Source organism: Rhinopithecus roxellana, chromosome 15, assembly GCF_007565055.1.
Source record: "Rhinopithecus roxellana isolate Shanxi Qingling chromosome 15, ASM756505v1, whole genome shotgun sequence".
NCBI lineage: Eukaryota > Metazoa > Chordata > Mammalia > Primates > Cercopithecidae > Rhinopithecus > Rhinopithecus roxellana.
In genome coordinates, this window is record NC_044563.1 from 45823654 (window position 1) to 45850894 (window position 27241).

Below are 27241 nucleotides of genomic sequence, written 5' to 3' on the forward strand. Positions count from 1 at the left end.
ATGTGTATGTCACATAGATGATCCTTTTAGAAAACTTCATTCTAGTATATTCTATTTTCTTTATTTTACAAAAGAGGAAATAAAGTTCAGAAGTGTTAAGTGACTTGCTTAAGGCTGTCGCACTAACTGGTGCCAGAGTTGGAATTTTAGCCCTGTCCAGCTGGCCCCAGAGTCAGAGTTTCTTGCAGTATGATGGACTCCCCATCCTCATTCTCTATCCTCTGGTCTGGTATGAGAGCTGAACCAAGGCAGAGTGTCCTTTGTTCCATCTCAGCTGGAAGTGAACTGTATTGGATGAATCAAATTTTTGCCACTCTGCAAATGAGCATGAATGGCCTTGAAAGCACCAGGAGTGTTGATTTTTGGTGTCACAAAGTTTATCAGGTAGGTGAATTTGCAAATACGGAATCCATGGATAATGAGGATTAACTGTATTTTCTAATTAAATAATTAGCATCTAGTAATGAAGAGGTTTTAGCATATTTTTAATTACTGTAAGATATGGTAGACCCAGAATAGCTTTGTGGCTATTTTCCTGTCCTTGGCCAGTTTCTGTCTTACCAAACAACAAATTTTTGTCAAAGAAAACTCCTTCTTGTGGAAAAGTTTGAAACATTCATTCTCCTGACAGTAGACTAGTAGCTGTGTTTTGATTACACGGGCTACACATTACTAAGAGCTATCCTATTACTGTTAGAGGCCGCTGTTGCCCTTATAGCCACTTCCAGAGCACTGCCCTGTTTTCCATGGGTTAATGATATGTTAAAATTAGTAGGACTGAGCTAAAAATAGTATGTTTGTAAAAATTTGTGCATTTTATTATATAGCTTGAGACTTAATAAATGGAAAGTAATATTGATATTTAGCTACCTTTTTAAGGCAGTTTTTTTTTGTTTTTACAGTTAATGTTCACTGCCATCACTAATTTTATTATTATTATTTATTTATTTATTTTTTTGAGATGAAGTCTCGCTGTGTTGCCCAGGCTGGAGTGCAGTGGCCAGATCTCAGCTCACTGCAAGCTCCGCCTCCTGGGTTTACGCCATTCTCCTGCCTCAGCCTCCCGAGTAGCTGGGACTACAAGTGCTCGCCACCTCGCCCAGCTAGTTTTTTGTATTTTTTTAGTAGAGACGGGGTTTCACGGTGTTAGCCAGGCTGGTCTCGATCTCCTGACCTCGTGATCCGCCTGTCTCGGCCTCCCGAAGTGCTGGGATTACAGGCTTGAGCCACCATGCCCAACTATTATTATTTTTTTTTATTTTTATTTTTTTGAGATGGAGTCTTGCTCTTTCGCCCAGACTAGAGTACAGTGGTGCGATCTCAGCTCACAGCAACCTCTGCCTCCCAGGTTCAAGTGATTCTTCTGCCTCAGCCTACAAGTAGCTGGGATTATAGGCACCCACCACCACACCCAGCTAATTTTTTTATTTTTAGTAGAGACGGGGTTTCATCATGTTGGCCAGGCTGGTCTTGAACTCCTGACCTTAAGCGATCCGTCCGCCTCAGCCTCCCAGAGGGCTGGGATTACAGACTTGAGCCACTACGCCCAGACTGCCATCACTGATTTTAAAACTTTGCATTTAAGTAGTTTAGATTTTTATATACACAAATACACAATCTTAAACCTGTAAATGTTGCTCACTTGAGGGAATTGGAGCATGTATCACCCCACTTTTAAAGATTTTTTTTCCCCCTAAATGTAAAGCAGTTGAAAAGCAGTTTTAAGTTGACATCCATCTCTTTGAGTCTGAATCCGGTCTTCTTCCCACTATAACACACCTCATCGACTAGGGTATGTTAGGAGTTTAGAGTAGTGGATTTTATGGTCTCATGTGTGAATTATGACATTGATGATGTATGAGGAATGATATAAATACCAATGCTACTATTAAAATATAATGAATATTTTCTTAAGTTAGTATTAATCTATATGAAATATTAGGAGTTCATAGATAGCACTTAAGACTGACTACTAAAATGTAATAGGTATTTAGTCCTGTAGAATTTGTATTTAAGTTGATAACAGTCTTTATCTTGCTGTGTTATATATGGTAATGTGTATCATCTAAGGATTTTGCTAAAATATTTGTATGTATTTTATGGAGTTTTCTTTTTAATGCCTAATGTTTGGGGCTGATAATGTGATTCACTACTTAAGATAAACTGCTGCTTTTGACATTTCTTTACATTTCTAACCTTTTTATTAATCCTTAAACACTGTCAAGGTTTTCAGTGTTTTTTTTAATTTAACACAAATTCATTGGAATTTTATTAAAATGAATATTATACTACAAATTAATTAGTGGTTGTTTTTTTTTCTGTGGTAAACATCTGGTGCAGCCCTGTTTATGGGATGCCCAGAATTTAGCACTATTGATAGAATTGATGTTTTAATGATACTTGTAATCAATAAACTGTTTTTTATATAAAGAGATGAGGTCAAAGACTACAATTCCCTTGTCAACCTTGATAGTGTTTTAGTATAGATGTTCTTTCATTAGATACTGGAAATACAAGGAATTTTAGGTAGTTAGTGAATGTACATGTGAACTAAAATGCTCTCTGTGTATTTTCTGTTGTGTAAGTACTTGTTCTAATCCAGTGTTATTGCATTATGTAATTGTTCTCCCTGGGAAAAACAGAATGGCATGCATTTTCCACAATACGTAAGTGACCAAAAATGAGCCCTTTTGCAATAAATTGGCATGCTATTAACCACTGCTGTAGCAGAATCTCATAACCTTTCAGCTATTGTTTTCACATTCAGATTTTCAATGTGCCAGAAATTCTTCCTAGCATCTACTGATTTCATGGATGTGTTGCAGAATTGATTCTGATGGTGGCATGGGAAATACTGATTTTTTTTCTTGCTTAATATTCCGCCATTTGCTGCCAGATGGCTGGGTGTCTGTGTGTGTATCTGTGCTGCCACTATGCACTTGATGACTTCTGAATGAAGGGAAATGTTGATTGTGGTAATGTTTAAAATAACAACTGCATGAAATCTTACAGGCTTCTGCTCTTCTTGGCAGTTTGTCTACTGCTCTTGCAGATCTTGGTTTTTAAGTAGGGAGAGACCAATAAGCCCTACACGCTCACCCAAATACTAAACTTAGAACTGTTCACTTTAGTGGTTTTTTTTTAAAGTTATACTTCATTTAATTTCTCCATGCATATGTTCAAATTGCCATATAATTTCAGTTATTTTATGTTTTAGCAGTGTTATTGGTCTTTCACCTTTATTCAATTTCAGTTTTCATTATGAGAAACACACACAGGAAATGTTGTTAAGACAGCAACTACATCTAAAATGATTCTGTTCTCAAATTGTATGTTTACAGATAATCAAAGTAGTAGAAAGAGGGGAACTTAAACATCATAGTGGTAGATGGTTCTTTTAAACATGAAAGCATGACCTGACCTAATTGATTGTTCCTCTTAAATAATTTTTGGAATAAATTAGAAAGCTAACAGACATACTCTATATGAACTATGGTTCATAGAAATAGTCGTACTCAATAGTAGTTTGAAACCTTTGGAGTTCTTTGAAAAGAGTAAGATCCTTAGAAACTTTTTGGAAGATCAGGTTATTGATTGATTGGAGATCTTTACTTTTTTTTTCTTTGAATGCTAAAGCAATCAGGTACCTAAGTAAGAAAACATTCAATAATACTTTTTCTGGGTAAACATTTTTTATGATAGTGATAGGCTTTAAATTTTACAACTATTTAGAACTATTTAAGATTTTTTTTAAATCTAAAGATTTTTAAAGCTGTAAAAAGCATGATGAAATCTTAGATCACTGCTGTATCTAAGTTTAAGTGGTATATTTTTCCTTCTAATAAGTCTGCTTTTCTGCTAATTTCAGGACACTTTTTTTCACTGACCATTAATTGACAGTTCTTAATGATCACAAGTGTCACTTACTCACAGCTGTCTTAGCAATTCTTTTTAGTGGAACTACAGCTACTAATTCCTTGAACTCAGTTGACACGCATGAGTTATACTTTCTTGTTTATTTTTCCTTTCGCTATGTTAGGCACCCCCTGTAATGGCCTATCCTGCTACTACACCAACAGGCATGATAGGATATGGAATTGTAAGTATTTTCCCAGATACAGCTTTTGGAAAAAATATTGGTTCATATGTAATATGCTTTTATTACAATTTAACCTAAAAATGAATTTAGTGCTCCTCGTACACGTAGCCCTAGTGCCTAACGCAGTAGAACCATAGCATTGGCTTCATAAGCGAGTCTAGATTAATCATTATACAAGAGATCTTATGCATTAATGTTCATAGTATTACTTGGTTTATTTTTCTCCTCATAACTTTGCTGGCCTTTTATATTTCAAACATGTTAATTCTGAGCCTTTGTTGCTGTGACCATATATTGAATACCAGTGAGAACTTATAACCTAATATTGTAGGGCGTGGGAAGGATTAACACTTGAATTGTATAGAGGTAAATTTAGTCTGATAAAGGCTAGAGAAATTTTCCTATGACAGTGGTTATTACAGTACAAAAACAGTCTTAACCTTTCAAAATGCCACAATGCGCATTTTAGATTGCCCTTACTTTCGCAACTCTCAGTATATAGAGACTCACTTAAGTAAGAAATGGTGCTAGTAGCTTCAACCCACCGGTGTGTATTTGAGGAACCGTTCCTGGTAGAAGGTAGTGCCATGTCCCTTGGTGTTTCTATTGTGCCTGTTACGTTACTTCTTTATGTATATGATATGGAAGTAACTCCTTTTATACATGTGGAGAAGTTTCACAGCTTTTTTTTCACAGTCATTGCATTAAAATGTCTGTTGAGGCCAGGCGTGTTGGCTTACGCCTCTAATCCCAGCACTTTGGAGGCCACGATGGGTGGATCACCTGAGGTTGGGAGTTCAAGACCAGCCTGACCAATATGGTGAAACTCCAGTCTCTACTAAAAATACAAAAATTAGCTGGGTATGGTGGCACACACCTGTAATTCCAGCTACTCAGGAGGCTGGGGCAGGAGAATCGCTTGAACCCAGGAGGCAGAGGTCACAGTGAGCTGAGAGCATGCCACTGCACTGCAGTCGGAGCAACAGAGCAAGACTCCATCTCAAAAAGAAAAAAGTCTACTGAGAAACTCAGGCCATAAACTTAAAATGAAGCTCTAAATGCAAATAGTAGTCTACTTGAAACAATAAATAGAACTTCTTGAAAGATTTTAGAGCATTGCATTTTAACCAAAACAGTAGTCTGTATGTGCATTATTTTTACGCTAGGTAATGTCACTTACAAAGGTTAATTTTATACCCTGTAGTAGTAACTTTTAAGGAAACATATTTGGTTGAGATTCTGTTTTCAGTTACTCAAGAAAGAGTTAACCTCTGGTGTGTAATTTAAGCTCTTTTCTTGATTCTTATGTGAAATAAAATGGAAGAACTAGAGCAGGCTTATTCAGAGAATCAATTGTCTTCACTTGTGATCACTTGCATAATGGTATAAGAACTTGATTTGTTATACAAAGGCAATTTACTTTGAAATATCTTAGCAGCAAAGACAGAGTCTTAAGTTTTCTTGATGTCTGAACCTGATAAATTTGGAAGCTCTTAGTCTGAATCATTTTATCTGTTGTACTACAATAAAGTTTAAATTTTGCAGCTCATCGAACAGAAAAAGTTAGGCTTTGTTACCACATTTTTAAAATGAGCATGTTAAAGACTTTACATACCAAAAGAAAAAAAAAATACTCTTGAAAGTTTGTAGCTGTTAGTCTTACTTATATTCAGAGGAAGTTTACCCTTTGAGTCAAGCAAAGGTACTAGGACCTGTCATGCCTGTTGTCATTGTTATTTACTTGTCACAATAAGGAAGATGGTAGTCAATATCTTTTAACTTGATAATTTTCTCTTTTTTAGCCTCCACAAATGGGAAGTGTCCCTGTAATGACGCAACCAACCTTAATATACAGCCAGCCTGTCATGAGACCACCAAACCCCTTTGGCCCTGTATCAGGAGCACAGGTATTACAGACTACATACAGCTGTGGTAATGTGCTTGATTTGGAAGGAATATGATACTATAACACCCTTTTGTACAACTTGAGAAACAAGTTACTAGCACTTTCCCCCTTCATCATGGATATTGCTTGCTTCATATCTTATATAAGAGCTTTAGGAATATTGATTATTTGGAGGGAAAGGATAAGTAGATAGCAAATACTAAAAGACAGAAAATTCTTGGTAACTTATAGTTGGTGGATCCAAAGGATGATTTTTCTGAGATTAAGGAGCCTACTTGCTCTTCATGTTTCTGGTGTACTATCCTTTGTGAACCCTCCAAACCATTAACTCAGAGCTTTAGTTCCTTGGCTAATGGCTAGAATGATGCTGTAGCAGGGTGTGTTGCCCTTGAGATGCTTGTGAAACTCTTGGCAACTCTCCAGAAAGTTTTGACTGTTATTTTTTCATTAGATAACTTTCTGCCACTGAGGATTGTTTTCAAAAACAAACCAAAAAAAGGAATCAAAAAGCTTGAAATGTCATGCTAAACTAGATTGTTTAATCTACAGAGACTTTCCTCTTCACGTGTTTCTATGGGTTTTCTCTCCCAGTTCCTGAAAATACACCATAAATATACATTGTTTTTTATCCCATTATTATTGCATTAGAAGAATGTGGGGTTTTTTCGTGTGTGTGTGTTTTCTTTTTTTAAGGTTTTACTCATTATGGTTAGAAGACATAGGAAATTCCTTTGTTATTCACTTCTCTGGTGGCATACTCTGGGATGAGGCCGTTGTGAAGTGATAGGATGGTTTATCCTTCTGTGTCTGCGGCTCTGCTCATACTGTTTGGCATTTAGAAGTAGTTAATTATATGCAATCGTTAGAACACTCCTCCTTTTCTTAAATGGTTTCTAATGCCAACTGATTGGTTACTGTATGTGTTTAATGCTTACTTGAAAACATTTGAATGAACATTTGGTTAGTGGACTTGTTATTCCCCTTCCACTTGAATGCATATATATTACATTTGCCAAAGCATACAGTCTTAAACATTGCCAAAATTAGTTTATTTGATCCAATTTGAATCTAGTCTGTATGCACAGTAGTCCCCTCTTCTCTTTGGGGATATGTTCCAAGGCCCACAGTGGATGCCTGAAAATGGGATAGTACTGAACCATATATATGCTATACATATATACCTCTGATAAAGGTTAATTTATAAATTAAGCACAGTAAGAGGTTAATAATAATGAATAATAGAACAGTAACAGTATACTGTAATAAAAGTTTTGTTAATGTGTGCCCTTGCTCACGGACATGCTTGCTCTCTCCCTTTCTGTCTTTATTTCTCTTGAGCTATCTTAATATCCTCTGCTTACCTATTTTCAGACCACGGTTCACTTCGGGTAACTGAAACCACAGAAAGTGAAATAGTGGACTGTATTTCATAGACTAGTGAAGCATAGGCAGTCTTTTCATTTTTCCGCCTTTTTGAATATTGCATCTCTTAATAAATTGATATCTCTGTTGGCTAAGAGTGGGTAGTGAATTTAGTTCTGATTAAGCAGTAAAATGCAGTTAATACATTTAGCAACATGCCTCTTTTTTTACCCCGCCGTTTGTCTGTGTTATAATGACTTCCTCCTTTTTCTTTAATCAGTTAAGTATTTACAGTGAAAATTGAAAATAACTTGGAGTCAGGATAATTGACAGAGTCATTACTTTTATAAGTCAGTTACTTTTTATGTATTTGCTTTTATAAAATAGACTGAGTATTTACAGTATTTATAGTAACTACTATTGAACTTTTACCAGCAGTAATCTGATTACTGGCCTAACTTGATAATCTTTTAAGAAGTATATTGATGATATCCCTATCTGTTGTAGATGTTTTCTTGATAAATGATTATGTCCTTTTCATGTCCTTTTGTTTTTTATTCTGTTATTTGTACATTTAACTTCAGATATGTATCATTTACTTTAAAAATTATTTTTTTTTTTTTTGCTACAGGAGACTAAGTGATAGAAACCAAAATGTATTTAAGTAATTTTTTTAAAGCTATAGTCCATGCTAAAGACTTATTAGGGACCTTTGACTACAGAAGCTTTTTTCCTGATATGTAGTTAAACCCTTCACCCCCTCTGCATCTTGATTTGCAGGCTGTTGTCAGAATATATTGCTACCTTAAGTTTGGATACTACCAGACAATTTCCAATTACTTTTACATACATTATGTCACCTGATTCTTTAAGGTAGATAGGTCTGCTCTCACCGTCATATTTTATAGGTGAAGAAGACAGATTTGGAAAGGTTCTTCAGCTAATTAAGTGGTGAAATCAACTTATCCCCAGGTATCTCCTATTCCTAGTCCAGTGCTCATTTATACCACTGTCTCTCTGCTAGTGGGACTGAGTCCTTAATGGCCAATAGGTAGCACCATCTTCTTTTGTCAGCAGTGAACAGTCTACACGCTCCTTTGTTTTTTCTGCTAAATGTGTAAACATTTACACATTCAGGATGTAACTACTGTAGTTGTAAAGTATATCCTCTACAGTTTTGGGTAATAACCTTCGATCTTGAAACATTGTGTATGAGTTTTGCATTTAAAGAAACTAAACATGTTTTTTTTTAAATGTTGGCAAAAATCTACCTTTAAAAAATTGTTGGCCAGGCGCGGTGGCTCACACCTGTAATCCCGCACTTTGGGAGGCCAAGGTGAGTAGATCACCTGAGGTCAGGAGTTCAAGACCAGCCTGACCAACATGGTGAAACTCTGTCTCTACTAAAAATACAAAAATTTTCTGGGCGTGGTGGCACGTGCCTGGAATCCCAGCTACTCGGGAGGCTGAGGCAGGAGAATTGCTTGAACCTGGGAGGCAGAGGTTGTTTTGAGCCTAGATCATGCCATTGCACTCCAGGCTGGGTGACAAGAGCTAAACTCCATCTCAAAAAAAAAAAATTGCTTGTCACCCAGCATCTGCTCTGTTTTTGTTTTGTTTTTTGAGACAGGGTCTTGCTCTGTCACCCAGACTAGAGTACAGTGGTGCAGTCTTGGCTCACTGCAATCTCCACCTCTCAGGTTCAAGCCATCCTCCCACCTTGGCCTCCTGAGTAGCTGAGATTACAGGTGTGCGCCACCATGCCTGGCTAATTTTTGTATTTTTTTTAGAGATGGAATTTTGCCATGTTACCCAGGCTTTTCTTGAACTCCTGAGCTCTAGCAGTTCACCTGCCTCAGCCTCCCAAAGTGCTGGGATTACAGGTGTGAGCCACCGCACCCACCAAGCATCTGCTCTTAACCCAAGTTTTATGTCCTGTTGCCTTCTAAAACCCAAATAACCCTTTCGCAGAAACCAGAAAAGTGCCAGAATTTCCTTGTGCATGAAAAGAAACAGGGACAGAAATATATTTTCCTAACTACTTTATATCAGAAGAGAAGTGAATGAGAACATTAGCGTAATAAGTTTCTAGTTGAAAGATAAAATTTGAAATGAGTACTTAAGTATTACTGAAAAAGCAAATGAAGGAAGCAAATTGATAACTAGAAAAATAAAATCAGGCAGCAATGAAATGGCTCATAGAAGCTTTGGTCTCTGCATAGTCATTTGAAATATTTGTAAGTCAGAATCTTAAATTTGTTAATGTTACTTTTAATTCTTTATAACTCCTTTGTTCTCCATGTGTCTAATCACAAAGTCCCACTAATTGTTTCTCTGCTGTAATTAGACCCACTCTTCTCCCTGCATTCTACAGCTTTCACCCAATGTTGGAACCTCTTTATTCACGCTTGTTTTGCAATAGTCACTCATGTTCTTTGCCTCCTCGATTTAATCCATTTTGTAAATACTGGAATAATCTTTTGTAGGCAGTATTTGTAGCACCTATCTCCATACTCAAACATTTAGGGAGGTGAATCTTTTTTTGTGTGGGGGTGACGGAGTCTCTCTGTGTCCCCCAGGCTGGAGTGCAGTGGTGCGATTTCAGCTCACTGCAACCTCTGCCTCCTGTGTCGTAACTCCTGCCTCAACCTCCCCAGCAGTTGGGATTACAGGCACACGCCACCATGCCCAGCTAATTTTTAGAAGAGACAGGGTTTCACCATGTTGGCCAGGCTGGTCTCAAACTCCTGGCCTCAAGTGATCTGCCTTCGTGGGCCTCCCAGAGTGTTGGAATTACAGGTGTGAGCCACTGTGCCCAGCCTAAGGAGGTGAATCTAAATATAACGGAAAATTTAAAGCCTTTTCTCAGCTTTCCTTCCATCTTAAAACTACCTCATGAAGCCTCCCTATTTATAAGAATAATAATGAGTTAATGGAATATTCAAGTTCTTCGATTCCATACTTTTACAATTCTCAATAAGTATCCAGTGTTCTGCTGTTATTTGTCTTTTCCAAAAGTCCTTCACCTGCCATAAAGTGGGTTTACTCTTTGTCCAGTCTTCAGTCGTCTCGTGTCCCTTTCACATCCTTATGAGATCTGGAATTCTTTTCCTTAGTCTGCATTATTTTTTCTTACAGACTTTGTGACTACCTGGCATCCATCCAATCTAGCAAGGGCCTTCTTTACTAAATTATAAGCTTCATGAAGGCAAGCTTCTCTGGCATGCTTACTTCTCTGTCCTTAGTTCCTGGAACGGTGCCTGACATGTAATAGTTTTTGTACATTTTTTGTTAAGTAAATGAATCACCTTGTAAACTTATCTTTTTCATCATATAACTTACTCTGCTCCTCCTTAATCTCTCATTTCACTTACTTGTAACCATTATAATAACTTACGGTAGTGTTTAAAATTGGTTTGATTTGTTGGCTAATAGTTATGGTGAGCTAAAACATTAGACGGCTCACCTGAGGATTGAAGACAGCTTTAACTTCATGGTAGAACATTTTTAATAATTAAAAATTAAACTGTTGGCCAAACACAGTGGCTCATGTCTGTAATACTAGCACTTTGGGAGGCTCAGGCAGGAGGATCACTTAAGTGCAAGGAGTTCCAGACCAACCTGGGCAACATAGTGAGACTCTCTTTGGTTTTTGAAAAAATTAAACTGTTTATCTTTGAATTAGATGAGCTTTTTCTCAGGCTTTAATGTTTGATGATTCTCAGCCAGTCTCTTGGATTAATTTTGTCCATAGAATGCTAGCTGAAACCAAAATAATTTTTCTTAATGAATTACCTTTTAATTGTTCTTTCATTGTTTTGTTCCTTTTTTTCCAGTTGGATTAAAAAATCATTGAGGGCAGAGATCATCCATTTCTTTGTATGGGGTAAAGTAAATGGTAGTTAAAATGAAAAATGAAATTCCATCAAAATGGAATCTTTTAATCAAATCTCAGTTCTACAGCTATTCCCAAAAGTTCTTCCTTGTTCTTTGAAGTGTTTGTTTTGAGAGCTGTTACTTACCTAAGGCATAACTTGTAGCTCTTGGTTTCTTGCCTGATTACTGTTAAATCAAATTAACATTTTTGAGAGAACCCTAGCCCTCTCAGATATGTTTATCTTGTTGCCATTTAGTGAGACATTCCAGTGTGTTGTGTGTTTTACATTTTATCTACCTTACTGTAAGCACTGCATTAGTGCTTGTTTGTGAGGAAGCAGCTAACACCTTCCAGATGGCTGTTAGCTCAGACTTGATTCAGTTCTTCAGGAAATTGTCATTATGGCTTTAATTTAGTAGACTGCACTGTAGCTTTGAACTTATGAATTCCTATACACATACCTTTTTCTCCTTTTGTGTGTGTGTGTGTGTCCTGAGTCATTTTTCTGTATTTTTTAGATATTTTCATGGAATTGTTTAACAATGGATATATTTTTCTGTTTCATACCTAACATTGTAGCTGTCTTTAGTATGTTGTTCTACATTAGTGCATCTTCCTAGATGTTTAACTTCGTGGTAAATTCTAGGTCCTTGTGGTTTTCCTTTTGTTTCTCTTCTGTGCTTCCTCACGGTCTTACTGTTTGGTTGCTTGGTACAGATTGCTAGTGTGTCTGGAAAGGGGACTCCTGCTTTCTCTTACTGGTGCTTTATGTAAATTCAAATGTCCATTGCTAAGCCAGTAGTTCATAAACTCATTCTATAGTTGGAATACACAGCTATTATGTTACTAAGTATGAACACAATTATAGTTTCAATTTTCTTTTGAAAGTCATTGTGGTATGAAATAACACTTTTTAAATGAATGTTTATATGGCAGTTTAGGTGTTTTTGAAGCTCTTTGCGGGTGAGAAGGGTTGTTGTCATCTTATTATTTCCTTATGTGAAAAATTCTCACTGATCACATATCAATCTGCCTATTTTCCCAAAAGCAATATGAAAAATACAGAGTATTCACTTTGGGCGTTTAATTTTAAAATTAAGCGTACTAAAAGTTTTGTTTGTTTCTTTTTTGTTTTTGTTTGTTTTGTTTTATTCTTTTTTTTTTTTTTTTTTTTTTTTTTGAGACAGGGTCTCACTCTGTCACCCAGACTGGCGTGCAGTGGCATGATCATGACTCACTGTAGCCTCAGCCTCCAGAGTAGCAAAGACTGCAGGCACACACCACCATGCCTAGCTAATTAATTTTTTGTAGAGCGAGCGTACATCAGACTGGTCTTGAATTCCTGACCTCAAGCAGTCCTCCCACTTTGGCTTCCCAAAGGACTGGGATTATAGGCATGAGCCACTGCTCCTGGCCAAGTTTTGTTGGTTTCTTGACTGGTATTAGCCTTTTTTTTTAAAGGAGGACTGCCAGTTTTGTTTATGGAGGATATGGTTAAAAATGCAAAATGGCTGCTGCTTTTTGTTGTTTTCTGCAGTGGCTAATTTTAAATAAGTCTGAGATCAGTTAAGTGCCTGAAGGGAAATGATGGCTTGTTGTGAGTGCTTTTTATCCTTTTGAATGGGAACACTGTTGCTTTTAGATATTTGTATAATAAAAGTCTTAGAAAAAGCCTTTTAAATTTCTTTCTTGTATTTAAGAGCTAGTGGCTGCTTTTAGGCTTCGTTTTAGTTTTGTTTTTTGGTTTTGTTCTGGTTGTTTTTTTACTCTCTTGGTGTGTTAATTGTGAATATTGGCAGTGCCTCCTCTGTCAGCCAATCTGCCCAGCTGGATTTCTGTGAAGAAGGCTTTTTGCCTTGTAAGCAGTGTGTTGTTATTCATCCTTGCCTACTACAGAATACCATGAGGGACATTTCCTTGGGGATTGGGATGTAGTACCGTAGGTGAAAACTAGTTCTGTAGCTCCCAGTACACACCTGAATCATTCAAAACAGAAATGTTAGGAGTCTCATCTGCTGACCGCTGTTGCTAACAAGACAACCTATAGAATAAGACCTTGCTTGTTACTAGGTTTTTGCTGAGGACATTCTCCAAAAGGTAGAAATCTAATTTCTTGTCTTAGTAAAGAAAACCAGAAAGTGTTCTTAAAATCTTGGGTGCCTGTGAAGTTCTGTAGAATCTTCCTGACAAACATCAGTGACCATGTGTGTTCATGTGTATACAGAAAGCATGGGAATGTATTGTCTCACATTTACTAGAAAAGTTCCTTTAAAAAATTCCCTACTCCCACTTTGACTTTTTCCTGTAAATTCAATATAACTGTAAATTCTAGCTGAATTGAAATTAATTGGGATAGCAGAGTTTGAAGAAGGAAAAAAACACCAGCCTTGGAACCAGCAGATCTGCATTAGAGTCTGTATTATAGTTTCCTAGGACTGCTGTAACAAAGTACCACAAACTTGATCAAGCATATTAAAAGTTTTTAAGTTCTTAAAAAAGAAATTTGTTTTCTATCACTTCTGGAAAAATCAGAGTATCGGCAGAGCCATGCTGCCTCTGAATTTTCTAGGGGAGGATCCTTCCTTGACTTTTTCAGCTTTTGATAGCCCCAGTCATTCCATAGTTTGCAGTTGTAGCCATTTAATCTCTACCTGTCACATGGTATTCTATGGGTCTCTACCTCCACGTGCCTCTCCTTATAAGGACACTAATCATCAAATTAGGGTCACTCCAATGACCTCATCTTAACTTGATTACATCTCCAAAGACCTTATTTCCAAGTAGGGTCAAATTTATGGGCACCAGAGGTTAGGACTTCAACACATCTTTTGGGGGGTCACAATTCAACAGAGTCTTGACTTAACTCCTCAGCTAACCATGTGTTGAGAGCAAATTCTCTATGTAACTTTGAGCCTTAGTTTCCGTACCTGTAAAATTGTGGTATTACTTTGTGTACTTTATCATTTTGCTGTAAGGATCAAATGAAAATATTTGAAACTAAGAAAATTTTTAAAGGTTGCTCTGTTTTTGGAAATTGCTCCTATTCCCTGAATTGTTCTTATTCTGCAATTCTAAGAGGAGAATTGGGCACAGTGGCTCACACCTGTAATCTCAACACTTTTGGAGGCTAAGGTGGAAGAATCACTTGAGCCCAGGAATTGAAGGCTACAGTTAGCAATGATCACCACTGTGCTTCAGTCTGGGCAACAGGACTAGACCCTGTCTTTAGGGGGAAAAAAGTTTTAAGAGAGGTTCAGATAAAACATACATTCAAAGTGGAATGCTCCCAGGTCACTGTGTGGCATCCCCTAAAAAATGGGTAATGCAGGCCGGGCACGGTGGCTCACGCCTGTAATCCCAGCACTTTGGGTGGCCGAGGGGGGCGTGGATCACGAGGTCAGGAGTTCGAAACCAGGCTGACCAGCATGGTGAAACCCCAACTCTGTGAAAAATACAAAAATTAGCTGGGCGTGGTGGCAGGCACCTGTAGTCCCAGCAACTCAGGAGGCTGAGGCAGGAGAATTGCTTGAACCTGGCAGGGGAAGGTTGCAGTGAGCCAAGATCGCACGCTGCACTCCACCTGGGTGACAGAGTGAGATTCTGTCTCCAAAAAAAAAAAAAACAAAACAACAATAACAAAACAAAATGGGTAATGCGTTCAAGGTGACAGGGTTAATGTTGGCATAACTTTGTTATGTTGTTGATAGGCAGAAACCCAAGGTGGGGTTTTGTTGAGCATAAACACAAGAAGCAATTATTTGTGGCACTAGACTTAACCCAAAGGATAGACCCCTACATGTATATAGTAGAGAAATCCTGTCTTTTAGCCCTATCTGACAGAGGAAGCTGAGGAATCGCATTATCTTTAAGTAAATGAAATGCAGCACTGTATATTTATATCCCTAAGCAACTGGATTCAGTGTACCACTAATGGCCTGGTCATGTTCTAAACATTACCCCAAAACAGCCTAACTGTTCTGTGACTCAGTGTCTCTGTGGAATCCTATTTAGTAGTACCATGGTCTTTAAATGTTTTGATTACACAGCAGTATTAGGAAAACAAGTTTGAAGCATTGTCTAAGTCTGTGCTGATGTAACAGAATACCATAGACTGGGTAGTTTATAAAGAGCAGAAATGTATTGGCTCACAGTTCTGGAGGCTGGAAAGTCTAGTATCAAGGTATTGGGATTTGGCAAGGGCCTTCTTGGTGCATGATAATATGGTAGAAGGTATCACACGGCAGGCAGAAAGCAGAGAGAGAACAAAAGGCGGCGAACCCACTCCCTTGATGAGAACCTAAATACCCCTTAAAAGTCCTAACTCTCAATACTGTTTACAGTGACAACCAAATTTAAAGAAGAGTTTTGTAAGAAACACTCAAAACCATAGCAAGTATGTACCATGACTGTATGTGTATTTATAGATTACATTCATGTATTTCTATAGCAATATATGAGGTACATTTAAAACGTAAAAATAGGAATTTTTAAAAATAGTACAGTTGTAATAATTTCTTTGTACATCCCACTTTGGAGACTGTTTTTATATGGAGCTTGTTTTATCACCAAAAAGCATTTTAATTTTGCACATTTTAGAATTCTTACAATGTGTAAGTGCTGTGTACTGAACAAGGGACAGATAAAGTCTTTCCTGCACCTGAGCAGCCTAAAGGTGAGTGTAATACAGACGGACAAGTGACTGGTTGATAATAGAATGAGAGCCCTTATAAGAAAGACATACAGAGCACAGCAGAAGAGCAAGAACAACACAGAGGCAATGACATTTGCACTAGGCCTCTTATAACTGTAGATGAACATTTGATGGTAGGTAGTAGGGAAGGTGGAACTAAGAATATTTGAGCTGCTTAATATATGGCAGGCAGCATGCTGAGTGCTTATGTTCATTTAATTCTCAAGACAGCCATAAGCAGGAATACAGGTATTGGGCCTGGTATTCTAAATCCCATTTTATAAGAGAGTTAGGATTAGATTCAGTTCCATCTTTCTACAAAACCTGGCACTGTTGTTCCAGGCAAAGGGAGTACAATCTGTTTTTCTCTTAAGATGTTGATTTTGCCAACGAGACAAAATGAATCTCTACAGCATTGTTAAGTTTCTACCCGGGCTTTTGGGTGACTGAAAAATTAAAATGTAAAGATGTGACAAAGTTGGTTCTCTAAGAATTTTAAGTACAGCCAAATGATATGTCACAAGTTTTTTCCTAAATATCCAACCATTTAGTCTTTCATAAGCTTTTAATTCCACTAGGCTGACTTTCTAAGATTGTTGGTGTTTTCTTGTTCTAACCTGAAATTTTCTTTGTTTAGTGTTAAACAGGAGTATAACGAAGGAGTAACCATTTTTATTTTATGATAGTCTGTCAATAGACTTTTTTTTTTTAAACCTTTAAGCTAGGTGTGTTTGTCCTTTATTAAAGTCAGTCTGACCCATCCTGTACAACATTGCAAGACCTTAACTTAAAAAAAAAGCCAGGTGTGGTAGTGCATGCCTGTAATCCCAGCTACTTGGGAGGCTGAGATGGGAGAATCAGTTGAGCCCAGGAGGTTGAGGTTGCAGTGACCTGTGACTGCGCCACTGCACTTCAGCCTGGGTGACAGAACAAGACAATGTTGATAGATAGATTATATGAAACACACTCTATAACCAAAAAAATCATTGCTCTGGATATAATGCAAAGATTTTGGTAACATTTTACCGTATTTTTTTCGTAAAGATTGATTAGAGTAGTGCAGGAGGGGAGAAGGAATTTAAGAGATACTATCATCAACCACTTGCAGATTTTAGTATTTTTATTTATACGCTGCTCTTCTCAGTGTTTCATTTTTCTATACATGAGAAAAGACTTTGTCTGTATTGGACCATTACGATTGACCATTTTGTTTAAGACATCTTCAGTTGTGACATAGGTCATTTTGATTTGAACGAACTGGTAGCTATACCAGTTATTTTTTGGCTCTGTGGGAATTTTGGGATAGAGAATGTTATTTGAAATAAATAGGTAAAGGCTCTTTTTGTTTGTGTTTTGTTTTAGTTTTATTTGTGATAGATACCTGGTGACATAGTAGTAGGGCTTGACTGGAAAGATCAATTATGATTTGTCTTGGTGTCCAGAACGACAAATAACATATGCTCTCTTGTAAAATTTGATGATTTTGTGATTTATGTGAATAGCCGTCTTTTTGTTGCTGGTTTGTGTACTTTAACCTTGCCTTTTTATGTTCTTTAGCAACCCTACATCGTGTTCTTTAATTTACTCACAGGAATAAGTAGAGTCGAGTCAGCTCTTATAGTTTTAAAATTCTCCTACTTCTCACCCACCAAGATCCCATTGCCTCTTCATGCTATTTTGTTCTTGATTTTCCTGAGCAGTAACTGGGCTACTGAAGCACATTTCCCTTCCTTCTCTTATTTACTCTCTGGGGTGACTACTTTGTCACCAGTGCAAGGTGTGTCTGTGCTTTGGAAAAGATACCAGGAAGGGGTAGGATGGTCAGGGGCTGCTGGGTGTCCCACTCCTTGGAGCTGTGCAGTCAGCCAAGCTAGCCCTGGCTACGATTTCATCTGCTTGATACGGATATTGATGATAAGAAACTTATTCCAAGGATGTTGTCTTGTTTTCTTATTGGTGGTCTCTGTCATGTTTTAGTTTGGCTACATTTTTATAGACATAAGACATGTATGTATGTGTTTTACCAATTTAAGAGACTACTAGAAGTTCTAATAAAAAACCAACTCTTTTTCCCAAGGAAAAGTGATCCTTTTCAACATTGTTTATAAGCCTCTAGGGCTTGTCTAGCAGTATGCTCACATATCGAGGATGGATTTTTCTCTTCTGTATTCTTCAGGGGCATTTTATTGTGGGTCTGTCAGGTTTTCAGACTGCTACCCTCATGAAAACATGTGATTTAAGAAGGTAATTCAGTGTGGGGCTGTCATAGGAAACTTCTGATTTTAGATGCAGTCTATCTGCAATAAGTAGGATTTGCTGTTGCTGTTGTTTTAACTTCAGGTGAAAGAAAATCTGCTTCAGAGAGAAACGAAGTTAATCTTGGAGATAAGTGTGGATGTTGGACTCCCTCCAGCTTAGTAACTGATGATCACTTTACTTGAAATCATTCTGCTTTTGATTGGCCATCCATGGTAGCACTGAAGAGGGAGGAGGGGGAATCTTTCCAGTTGTTACACCTTAATTTGTCTGTGTGTGGATGATATTTGAAACCTCAAGCCCAGGCATGCTGCTCTGTCCTCCCATCTGTAGCTGCCTGTGTGATTCCATCATGCTTCCATTTGTCTCTTCCCATTGTCTTTGAACATTTGTTTTTGGGAACAAGATATGCATTAGGAAATTACTCAACCCTGAGTATAACTGATGCCTATAAATTGATCTTGGCGTCCAGAACAAATTGCATATACTAGTGATGTAATATTTGCTGAAGCTCATTGGCTGTTCATTCTCTATAGTGCGTTTCCAAAATAAATAAATAAATAAATAAATAGGTAGAAAGAAATGAATTCACTTGGCACCAGCAAAGAAATCTTCTATAGGATTTGAATGTTGAAGTATGAATTGAAACTATTTCCAGTTAGTCAACTTTTATTGCTCAGTTGGACATCCCTAAAAGAATAGCTGATTTTGTAATAGTCCTGTGCTTACATGGTTTGCAATCTTATACAGAGGGAGAAAAAGAATTAAAAGCTTGTTCGAAAGTAAAATGGTTCATGTTGGGTTTGAAACACTCATGTCAGCTTAATGAAGGATACATGTATGAAAATTAGTATCTTGTTCAAGAATAGTCTATCTTTGGGAGAATAAAGGTACATACTGAGTTCAGTGGTTTACTTGCCTTACAGTATATTCGAATTAAACAATAGGACAGATTTTAAGAATCAAGTTAAATATGTCCAAACAGGGAGCAGGATCCAAGATCTTAAGTATGCCCCATATTCAGGGCAGTATGTTGACAGTTACAGTAGGTGACCTCTAAGGTCCCTTTCACCTCCCACAGTGTGTGTGTCAGCTGCAGTTTGTCCAGATGAACGAGCAGGAGACAACTTCATGTAAAAAGTGTGTGAACCTAGGACAGGACTTTTCGACCCTTACGAAGAAAGAAAGGAAAAAATATTGCAGCTACATGTGTTGGCTCTGGACTGAGGTCAGAGTTGCACAGTTTTGGACAGATAGCCTGGGCACAGGAAACATGTTCTCTCAATTTTAAACAAAAATGCAATTAATGTATTCCCTCCCCTATCCTCCCCACCGCCCCCCCATACACACATTAAAATCCTTAACCATGGATCAGCTTATATCGACCTTTTGGGTAAAAGACATTATTCCTTTGAAATTTCAGAAGCAAGAGTTTGTTTTCTGAAAAACACATGCCATTGCATACCTTTTAACTTGACATGCTACTGAAACTTTTGTCTTAATCCATTTTCTACAAAGACTGCCCTTATATTTATTAAAGATGACAAAACAAAAACCACTTCTTCTTTCATACATTTTCTGTTTTCATGTTCTGTCATTCTGAGATCTTTTTTTCTTTCCCTCTCTCTGTCTTCTTTTCCCCCAGCTGTCGGCAGCATCCAGCCCCTCCAGTCACAGTCCTCACAGAGCTTCAGGAAAGGACCCTTTTGCAGAGCTCTCTTTGGAGGATTTCTTATAAATCACTTTAGGTATTGCTGCTTGTTGTGGGAGATGGGGACTTAAATACTTAAAAACAATTACCAAACATTAAACACAGTTCACGCTTCTCTTTCATTTCTTTAAAGGACTCTAGGTTCCCTCTCCTCTTCCTCCTCTTCCTCTGTTCTTTAGGTGCAGAATGAAAAGATAGGACATAAGGAAAAACAACTTTTGGAAAATATCTTTAACATAATTAAAGTAATCTCACCCACTGCTCACAGTAAATGGATGAGATCGGATAAAGTTTGCTTTTTAATTAAGGGCAAGTGAATACTTAAGCCCTGTTGATTAGAAGGATTCTGCATATGATCCACACTGCCTCTGTTTGCTGGAAGACAGTGCAATTTGTTCTTCTTGGTGCTCTAGCCCCCAGTTTAGATAGACGTTCTAGATCTTTGGGAGATTATAGTCTTCTGATTTGGCAAGTTTATTAGCACGTCTACTTCAGTAATAGATCTTTGGATGGGGAGTTTAAGGGAAATCGTGAGTGAAATATCTTTGAATAAACAGTGGTACCCTATTGAAAAATATTTTTTATGGTTCTTTCAGATTTTTATTTATGTTAATAAAAATGACTTAGTATAATATTACTGTTCCCTTTATTATCTCTAATTGTATATCATTTGGAAATAATACTTCAAATTTTGCTTCCCAAATGAAATTTTGCGTATGGTATTTGTGCTTATGGAGAGATTTTTCTGAACTTGTCATGAAAAAATAGGTCATTGATCTTTCTTCTCCTCCTCCACATGCTATTCCTCGATTTTTAGCAGTTAAGTATTTGGCCCAGATGTGGTTGCTTATGCCTGTAATCCCAGCACCCTGGGAGGCTGATGCAGGAGGATCAGTTGGGGCTAGTAGTTCAAGATCAGCCTGGGCAATATGGTGAGACCCTAGTCTCTACCCCTCCCAAAAAATTAGCCAGCTGTGGTGGCGACTGCAGTCTTAGCTATTCCGGAGGCTGAGGCAGGAGGGTTGGTTGAGCCCAGGAGGTCCAGTGAGCTTTTCTTTTTTTCCAAGATGGAGTTTCGCTCTTGTCGCCCAGGCTGGAGTGCAGTGCCACGATCTCAGCCTACTGCAACCTCTGCCTCCCGGGTTCAAGCAATTCTCCTGTCTCAGCCTCCCAAGTAGCTAGGATTACAGGCGCCCGCCACCACACCTGGCTAAGTTTTGTATTTTTAGTAGAGACGGGGTTTCACCATATTGGCCAGGCCAGTCTCGAACTCTCGAACTCACCTCAGGTGATCCGCCTGCCTCAGCCTCTCAGAGTGCTGGGATTACAGGTGTGAGCTACGGTGCCCAGCCAGTGAGCTTTGATCACGCCACTGCAATCCAGCCTAGACAGCGGAGCAAGACCCTGTCTCAAAAACAACAACAACAAAAATCATTATTTGGAAGTCCCTATATGTGTCAAATATTGGGCTCTCTGGCACATAAGTTTGTAATACTGACTTTGTTTTATAAACAGGGTTTGTGATTAGCATGTTGTGAACACTTCTGGGCCAGTTAAATGGTAAAGACCACAAAGCATTTTTACTTATGAGAAGACATCCTACAATACAATGAATTAACATACCCACTTTTTTTTTTTTCCAGATACAGTTTATGTAACTTGATGGAAGAAAATGGAATTACTCCAAAAAGACAAGTGCTCAAGCAGCAAAATCCTTACTTCCAGCAAAATCCAAACTGCTGTCTCTTAAATCTCTTAAACTCTCTTCTTCCACTAGAATGCTACAAGTAACTCAGTGAAGGCCCATGAGGGAAATTGGGACTAGTTTATAGGAGAACGTATCAATACAGTTTATAAAGCCAAGAATTGCTATGATTTAAGACTAAGATCTGTCTTTTTGGTGACTAACCCTTCAGTTCTTTCAACTCCTGTTTAATACCCATAATCAGTAACCTATCAAGAAAAGCCCTTATTTGGAAAGTGTGAAATTTGTATTTGGAAAAGCTGCCTGGAGAGAAGAACTGTGTCCTTTACTGTATTTCAACAGGACTCTTTTGGGGGATCAAAATTAAAATTCCTAATTATGCATTATCTTTCTTTTCTCCAGTCCTCACAAATACAGAAACAGTAACTGAAATTAACTTTTCTTTTTTTAAAAAAAATTATACTCAGTTTGCAGTAGACATTCCTTAAGTATTTGTATTTATTTATGATTATCAATTTTACATAACATTAATATTGTATCAGACCTCCTTATGAAAATGAGTATGGATGTGCACAGTATGTTTGATTTTTATCCACAAGAATGAATCTGATTCAGAATGCTTTTCTCAGCTGACATACAGAGCACTAAATATTTTAAGGCAAGTCCATAGGTCTGAATCTCTTAAGAATTCTCGGCCTCTATGGGATTTAGGGAAGCATTATAAATGCATTAATCCTTATAGTCAATTCTGTGCCTAGGATTTTGCCAGGGAACAGTTCACTGACTAGGAAAAGCACTACATTTTAAATTCAGCATTAGTGCATTGGGAAGGATCTTTACTGCTTTGTGCTTGGCATGTCATTATTTTCCATTTGACATTAGGGCCTTTCCAAAATGAATGTGAGGAATTGCTTTCACTTCAAGACTTTCCTTCTTTTCACTAAAACTCTAGAAGGTGTTGCAAGGGTGGGGGAAGGGGGCCAAAGTCCTTGAACCTTTTATTTGGCTCGTGCCATGTTATGATCATGTACCTTTTAGATAAGGGACAATAGTATCTTTAAAGTTAATGTCTAGCCAAGAGTTTAGTAAACGAAGAATTAAACTGCACTGTTGATCGGTGCTTTGTGTAAATACATCTTTAACATTTGGGTTGAGAGGGGCCTTAAGAAGGACAGTTCATTGTAGGAAAGCAATTCTGTACATGAGTTTAAGCATTCTTGTTGCATTGTCTCTGCAGATTCTATTTTTGTTTACAATATTAAAATGTATGTTAGCAAAATGGGTGGATTTTCAAATAAAATGCAGCTTCCACAAAACTTTTGTTATGGTATTCTGGTCTGAGATGCATTTTCATTTTCCCTTTCTCTTTTTATTATCATCAATATCATCATTTTTCCCTAATAAAAGTATACCCAGGTGATTATATTTGTTGGTTCAGTAACATGGAAGGTTTGTTTTATATAAATTTTCAAAAAGATGTCTCTTTACACTTTTTGTTACCTTGTAGACTCTTACTGATAAACGCAACTACTTATTAAAATTGTTCACTTTCTGTCTTTTGATCAGATGCCTTTAGTCAGGTAAGTTTAAGGGATAATATGCAGTTAAGTGTAACGTTTCGGTACATACAATTAATTACGTCTGCCAAAGAAACCTTTGATTGTATCATGTTGCCTATTTAGTAGTGCATAGGGTTCAGAGTACATGATAAAGGATGAAAAGCTTTGCATTGATAAGTGTCTGCATAATATTTGCTGTGATTGGAGAAAAAATGTAGTCGTAGCCAATAAATTTTATCAGCTTCTAAGTTTCACTATTATTAAACCATTTTCATATAAACTGGGAAATTGTACTTTTATAAGTTACCCTCCTTTACAAATTTTTGTCCCTTCTGATGTTTGAGGAGGTGTTTATATTTAAGGTCTGTGGCTTGTTTCTTTTATATTGCCTTATTTTTTTTTTTAAGTACGTTTCAGTATGTGACGTGCTTCATAGCCATTTTTATTTTGTTGTTTAAACAACTTTTGGGCTGTTTGGTAAGTATTATCCACATTTTACCCATTCTATATGCAGACATCAGAAAAGGAGCTGGGTGCAGTGGCTCACACCTGTTATTCCAGTAATTTGGGAGGCTGAGGTGCATGATCACTTGAGCCCAGGAGTTCAAGACCAGCCTGGGTAACATGGTGAAACGCTGTCTGTACCAAAAATACAAAACTTAGCCAGGTGTATGCCTATAGTCCCAGCTACTTGGGAGACTGAAGTGGTAGGATCACCCAAGTCCAGGAGGTTGAGGCTGCAGTGAGCTGGGATCACACCACTGCACACTCCAGCCTCGGGGACAGAGTGAGACCCTGTTTTAAAAAAAAGGAACTTGCCCAGATCAGTAAGTTAACAGATGAAAATCAAATCTTTGGTTTCATGGTCCATTGTTCTCTCTGTGACCTGCTGTCACATAATTTAAATATATAAACTGACATGCAGATTTTTTCCCTCTGCAATCTAGACTGATGGCCACTCTTCATTCCCAGTGGTCTTTAGTGAAGCACATTTCCTGCCTCCTCCTTTGATGCCCAGACATCGCTGACAAGGAAGAATGCAAACATGCAACAAGAGCATCTTTAACCAAAATATAATGAGTAAAGTAAATCAGCTGTTGATTACATAACTACATCAGGCTGTAAACTCATACATGCTCACATCATTTCACTATCCAGTTAGCAAGTAGGTATTGGCTGAAATAAATCCAGTTAGCAAGTAGGTATTGGCTGAAATAAGAGAGAAGACTGTAAGCAGAGGACAACTATACCTGTCCCAAATCGTTTTCAAAATTATTTGAATTTGCATTCAGCATTTTTAAAAAGGAATCCCTTTCCTAACCAGTGACTATGAGAATACATATTTAGGAAGAGGACTTCCTTATGTTAGCCTAGGAGTCTTCTGCTTTTCCAGAAGCCAACAAAATGTGACTTACGGGAAATAGGCCTTTATGGGATGTTTTTCTTGAACTAAAAATAATTTCAAGATTCTTCTCGTTTATCATAACTCACAGACACGCTTCCAAACTCTGTTTGCTTATTCTACAAAATTCCATGGAGAAAAAAAATATCTCTTCAGAGTGAGTGTGGCTCTTGTGTGCTAGCAGTGACCAGGTCACAGTGTATGGAGACACCACGGTACTAAGCCAGATGAATTTATTCTTGCCTTCCAGGAAAGATACTTCACAGCTTTCATCAGTGGCCTCCGCAGTCAGCTTAGATCTTTGTTCTGCCACACTTGCTGCCTTTCATGGATGTGACTAGCCCATCTGGAATTCTGCTGTCTAAAGTTTCAGAAAAGAAATCCTGCATTATCATCCATGCAGTCTCTCACTGAAAACATAAAGCTGATTTCTTGCTGTTACTAAGAAGTAAAGTCCTGTTTGAAGTATCACCAATCCAAAAGGTTTTCTGTGTTTCTAGCTTGTATTCCTAGTCTAATTTTAGCATAAGCACTCACTGTGTCCCATTTATTGTTGATATGGTATGTAGATGTAGTTGTATGAAACTGACTACATTGTTAAAGTTAATGCAAGTTCTTTCTGTGGTATTTGTTCTGGGGCAGATGTAACTTGAAGCAAAGATTAAACTGATTTTAGGCAGACAAATAGGAGAGAAAGGTGAGATTAGAAAAAGTTTTGTTTTCTGATAAGCTCTGGCTCAAAATAGCTTTTTATCTAATACAAAAGATAATTTTAGGCCAGTGCAGTGGCTCATGTCTGTAATCCCAACACTTTGGGAGGCCAAAGTGGGTGGGTCACTTGGGCCCAGGAGCTTGAGACCAGCCTGGCCAACATGGTGAAACCCCGTCTGTACAACATTGAAAAAAAATTTAAGTCCCAGCTACTCAGAAGGCTGAGATGGGAGGATCGCTTGAGCCCAGTATGGTTGATGGTGCAGTGAGCAGAGGTCACGCCACTGCACTCCAGCCTGGGCAACAGAGTGAAGTGAGACCCTTCAAAAAAAAAAAAATTGTTTTTGTTTTGAGATGGAGTCTTGCTCTGTTGCCCAGGCTGTAGTGCAGTGGTGTGATTTCAGCTCACTGCAGCCTCCACCTCCGGGGTTCAAGCAATTCTCCTGCTTCAGGCGTCTGCCACCATGCCTGGCTAATTTTTGTATTTTAATAGAGATGGGATTTCACTATGTTGGCCAGGCTGATCTCAAACTCCTGACCTTGAGTGATCCCGCCTCCACCTCCAAAGGGCTGAGATTACAGGCGTGAGCCACCACACCCAGCCTAAAGTTGGTTTTGAAATAAAAATTGTGTGTGATTGACCTTGAGAAATAAACCTTGCTCTGTTGGAGCCTTCCCCAGTTAGGTACCCTGCCTGTCTTTCTTGAGCCTTAGTCCCTTGGCAGCTGTCCTGTGCTCTGGATAAACAAGTACTGAGTTACTGTGCCTCTGACTGGGACCGTAGGGAAGGAAATAGCAAGTAGCCCCCCACCACTGCCCCCCACTCAGGCTGTCTAGGGAGTCAGGTTTCTTTAACTTTTAAGAACACTAAATGGAAGCATTAAGCACACCACACTGTCACTGCCAGCTAGCTTAGTGGCTGTGTAAGCCACAAAATATGAAATCTGCATATCTGGTCATTTTTGTCCTAAGAAGGTTAGTAGTGTTAGTCTGTTCTTGGTGTTGCTATAAATACCTGAGGTTAGGTAATTTACAAAGAAAAGAGGTTTAATTGTCTCATGGCAGGCTGCATGACACTGGCTTCTGGTGAGGCCTCAAGGAGCTTTTACTCGTAGCCAAAGACGAGAGAGCAGGCCTGAGAGAAGAAGCAAGGGAGTGAGGTGGGAGACTTGAAAACAAATCTCACTTGAAGTAACTGAGCAAGGGGATAGTGCTAAACCATGAGAGATCCAAACATCCAAACCGTATCAAGGTAGAAACTGAAATGAACTTCACTTCCTTTTAATTACATATTGAAGGGAAGCTTCAAGGGCCGGAAGAAGACAGAGACACCGAAGTAGAAGGGGAGGATTCAGGGGGAGATCCCAAGAAGCCTAGCAAGCGGTCTTCTAAGGTAAGTGCAGGGATAGCTATGCTCATTTGCTTGGTGTTTATAGTAATTGTCATCAGGAGCTAATATTTTACAGCTGTACTGATGTGCAGACCTTAAAATTCATCGTGGCCAGAATTTACATTTTGTGTGGACCAGAAATAGAAATGAAAACATGGGAGTTCACTTAGACTTACAAAGTTACAGTAAATTAAACTGATTTGATACTGGCCCAGAAGACACAAAGAGAATAGGACAGTAAGCCTAATAACTGACAGGTGTTTAAATACGTGGTAGAGTAGCATTTCAAAAGAGTCAAGAAAAGATGGACTATTTAATAAGCCAATTTTACCAGCACCAAATACCTACTTAGAGAAGGGGCAAGTGATCTTCTGTCCTCCGCCTCAAAGTGCTGGGATTACAGGCGTGACTCAGCCAAGAATATACATATTTCAGAGGTGGTTCACATCTGTAATCCCAGCAGTTTGGGAGGCCGAGGCAAGAGGATCACTTGAGCCCAGGAGTTAAAGACTAGCCTGGGCAACATAGACATCTCTCTGTATATTAAGATATATATATATACACGCAAACATA

The 27241-nt window shown here is 38.1% G+C and overlaps 1 protein-coding gene across 16 annotated transcripts in view; it reads left to right on the forward strand.

Moving 5' to 3' along the window:
* Nucleotides 1-23151, forward strand: part of PICALM (phosphatidylinositol binding clathrin assembly protein) — a 113967-nt gene extending 90816 nt beyond the window's left edge. For 4 of the 16 annotated variants that reach the window (XM_010356009.2, XM_010356010.2, XM_010356017.2 and 1 more), the window contains 4 exons: nucleotides 4040-4099; nucleotides 5902-6006; nucleotides 19836-19938; nucleotides 21545-23151. In XM_010356009.2, the coding sequence (XP_010354311.1) occupies nucleotides 4040-4099; nucleotides 5902-6006; nucleotides 19836-19928 (258 nt within the window). In that variant the 3' untranslated portion in view covers nucleotides 19929-19938; nucleotides 21545-23151. Of the gene's footprint in view, nucleotides 1-2642; nucleotides 2667-4039; nucleotides 4100-5901; nucleotides 6007-19835; nucleotides 19939-21544 lie in introns of all 16 variants that reach the window. The other 12 variants (XM_010356008.2, XM_010356015.2, XM_010356016.2 and 9 more) reach the window with 7 other exon arrangements.
* The last annotated feature ends 4090 nt before the right edge of the window (nucleotides 23152-27241 follow it).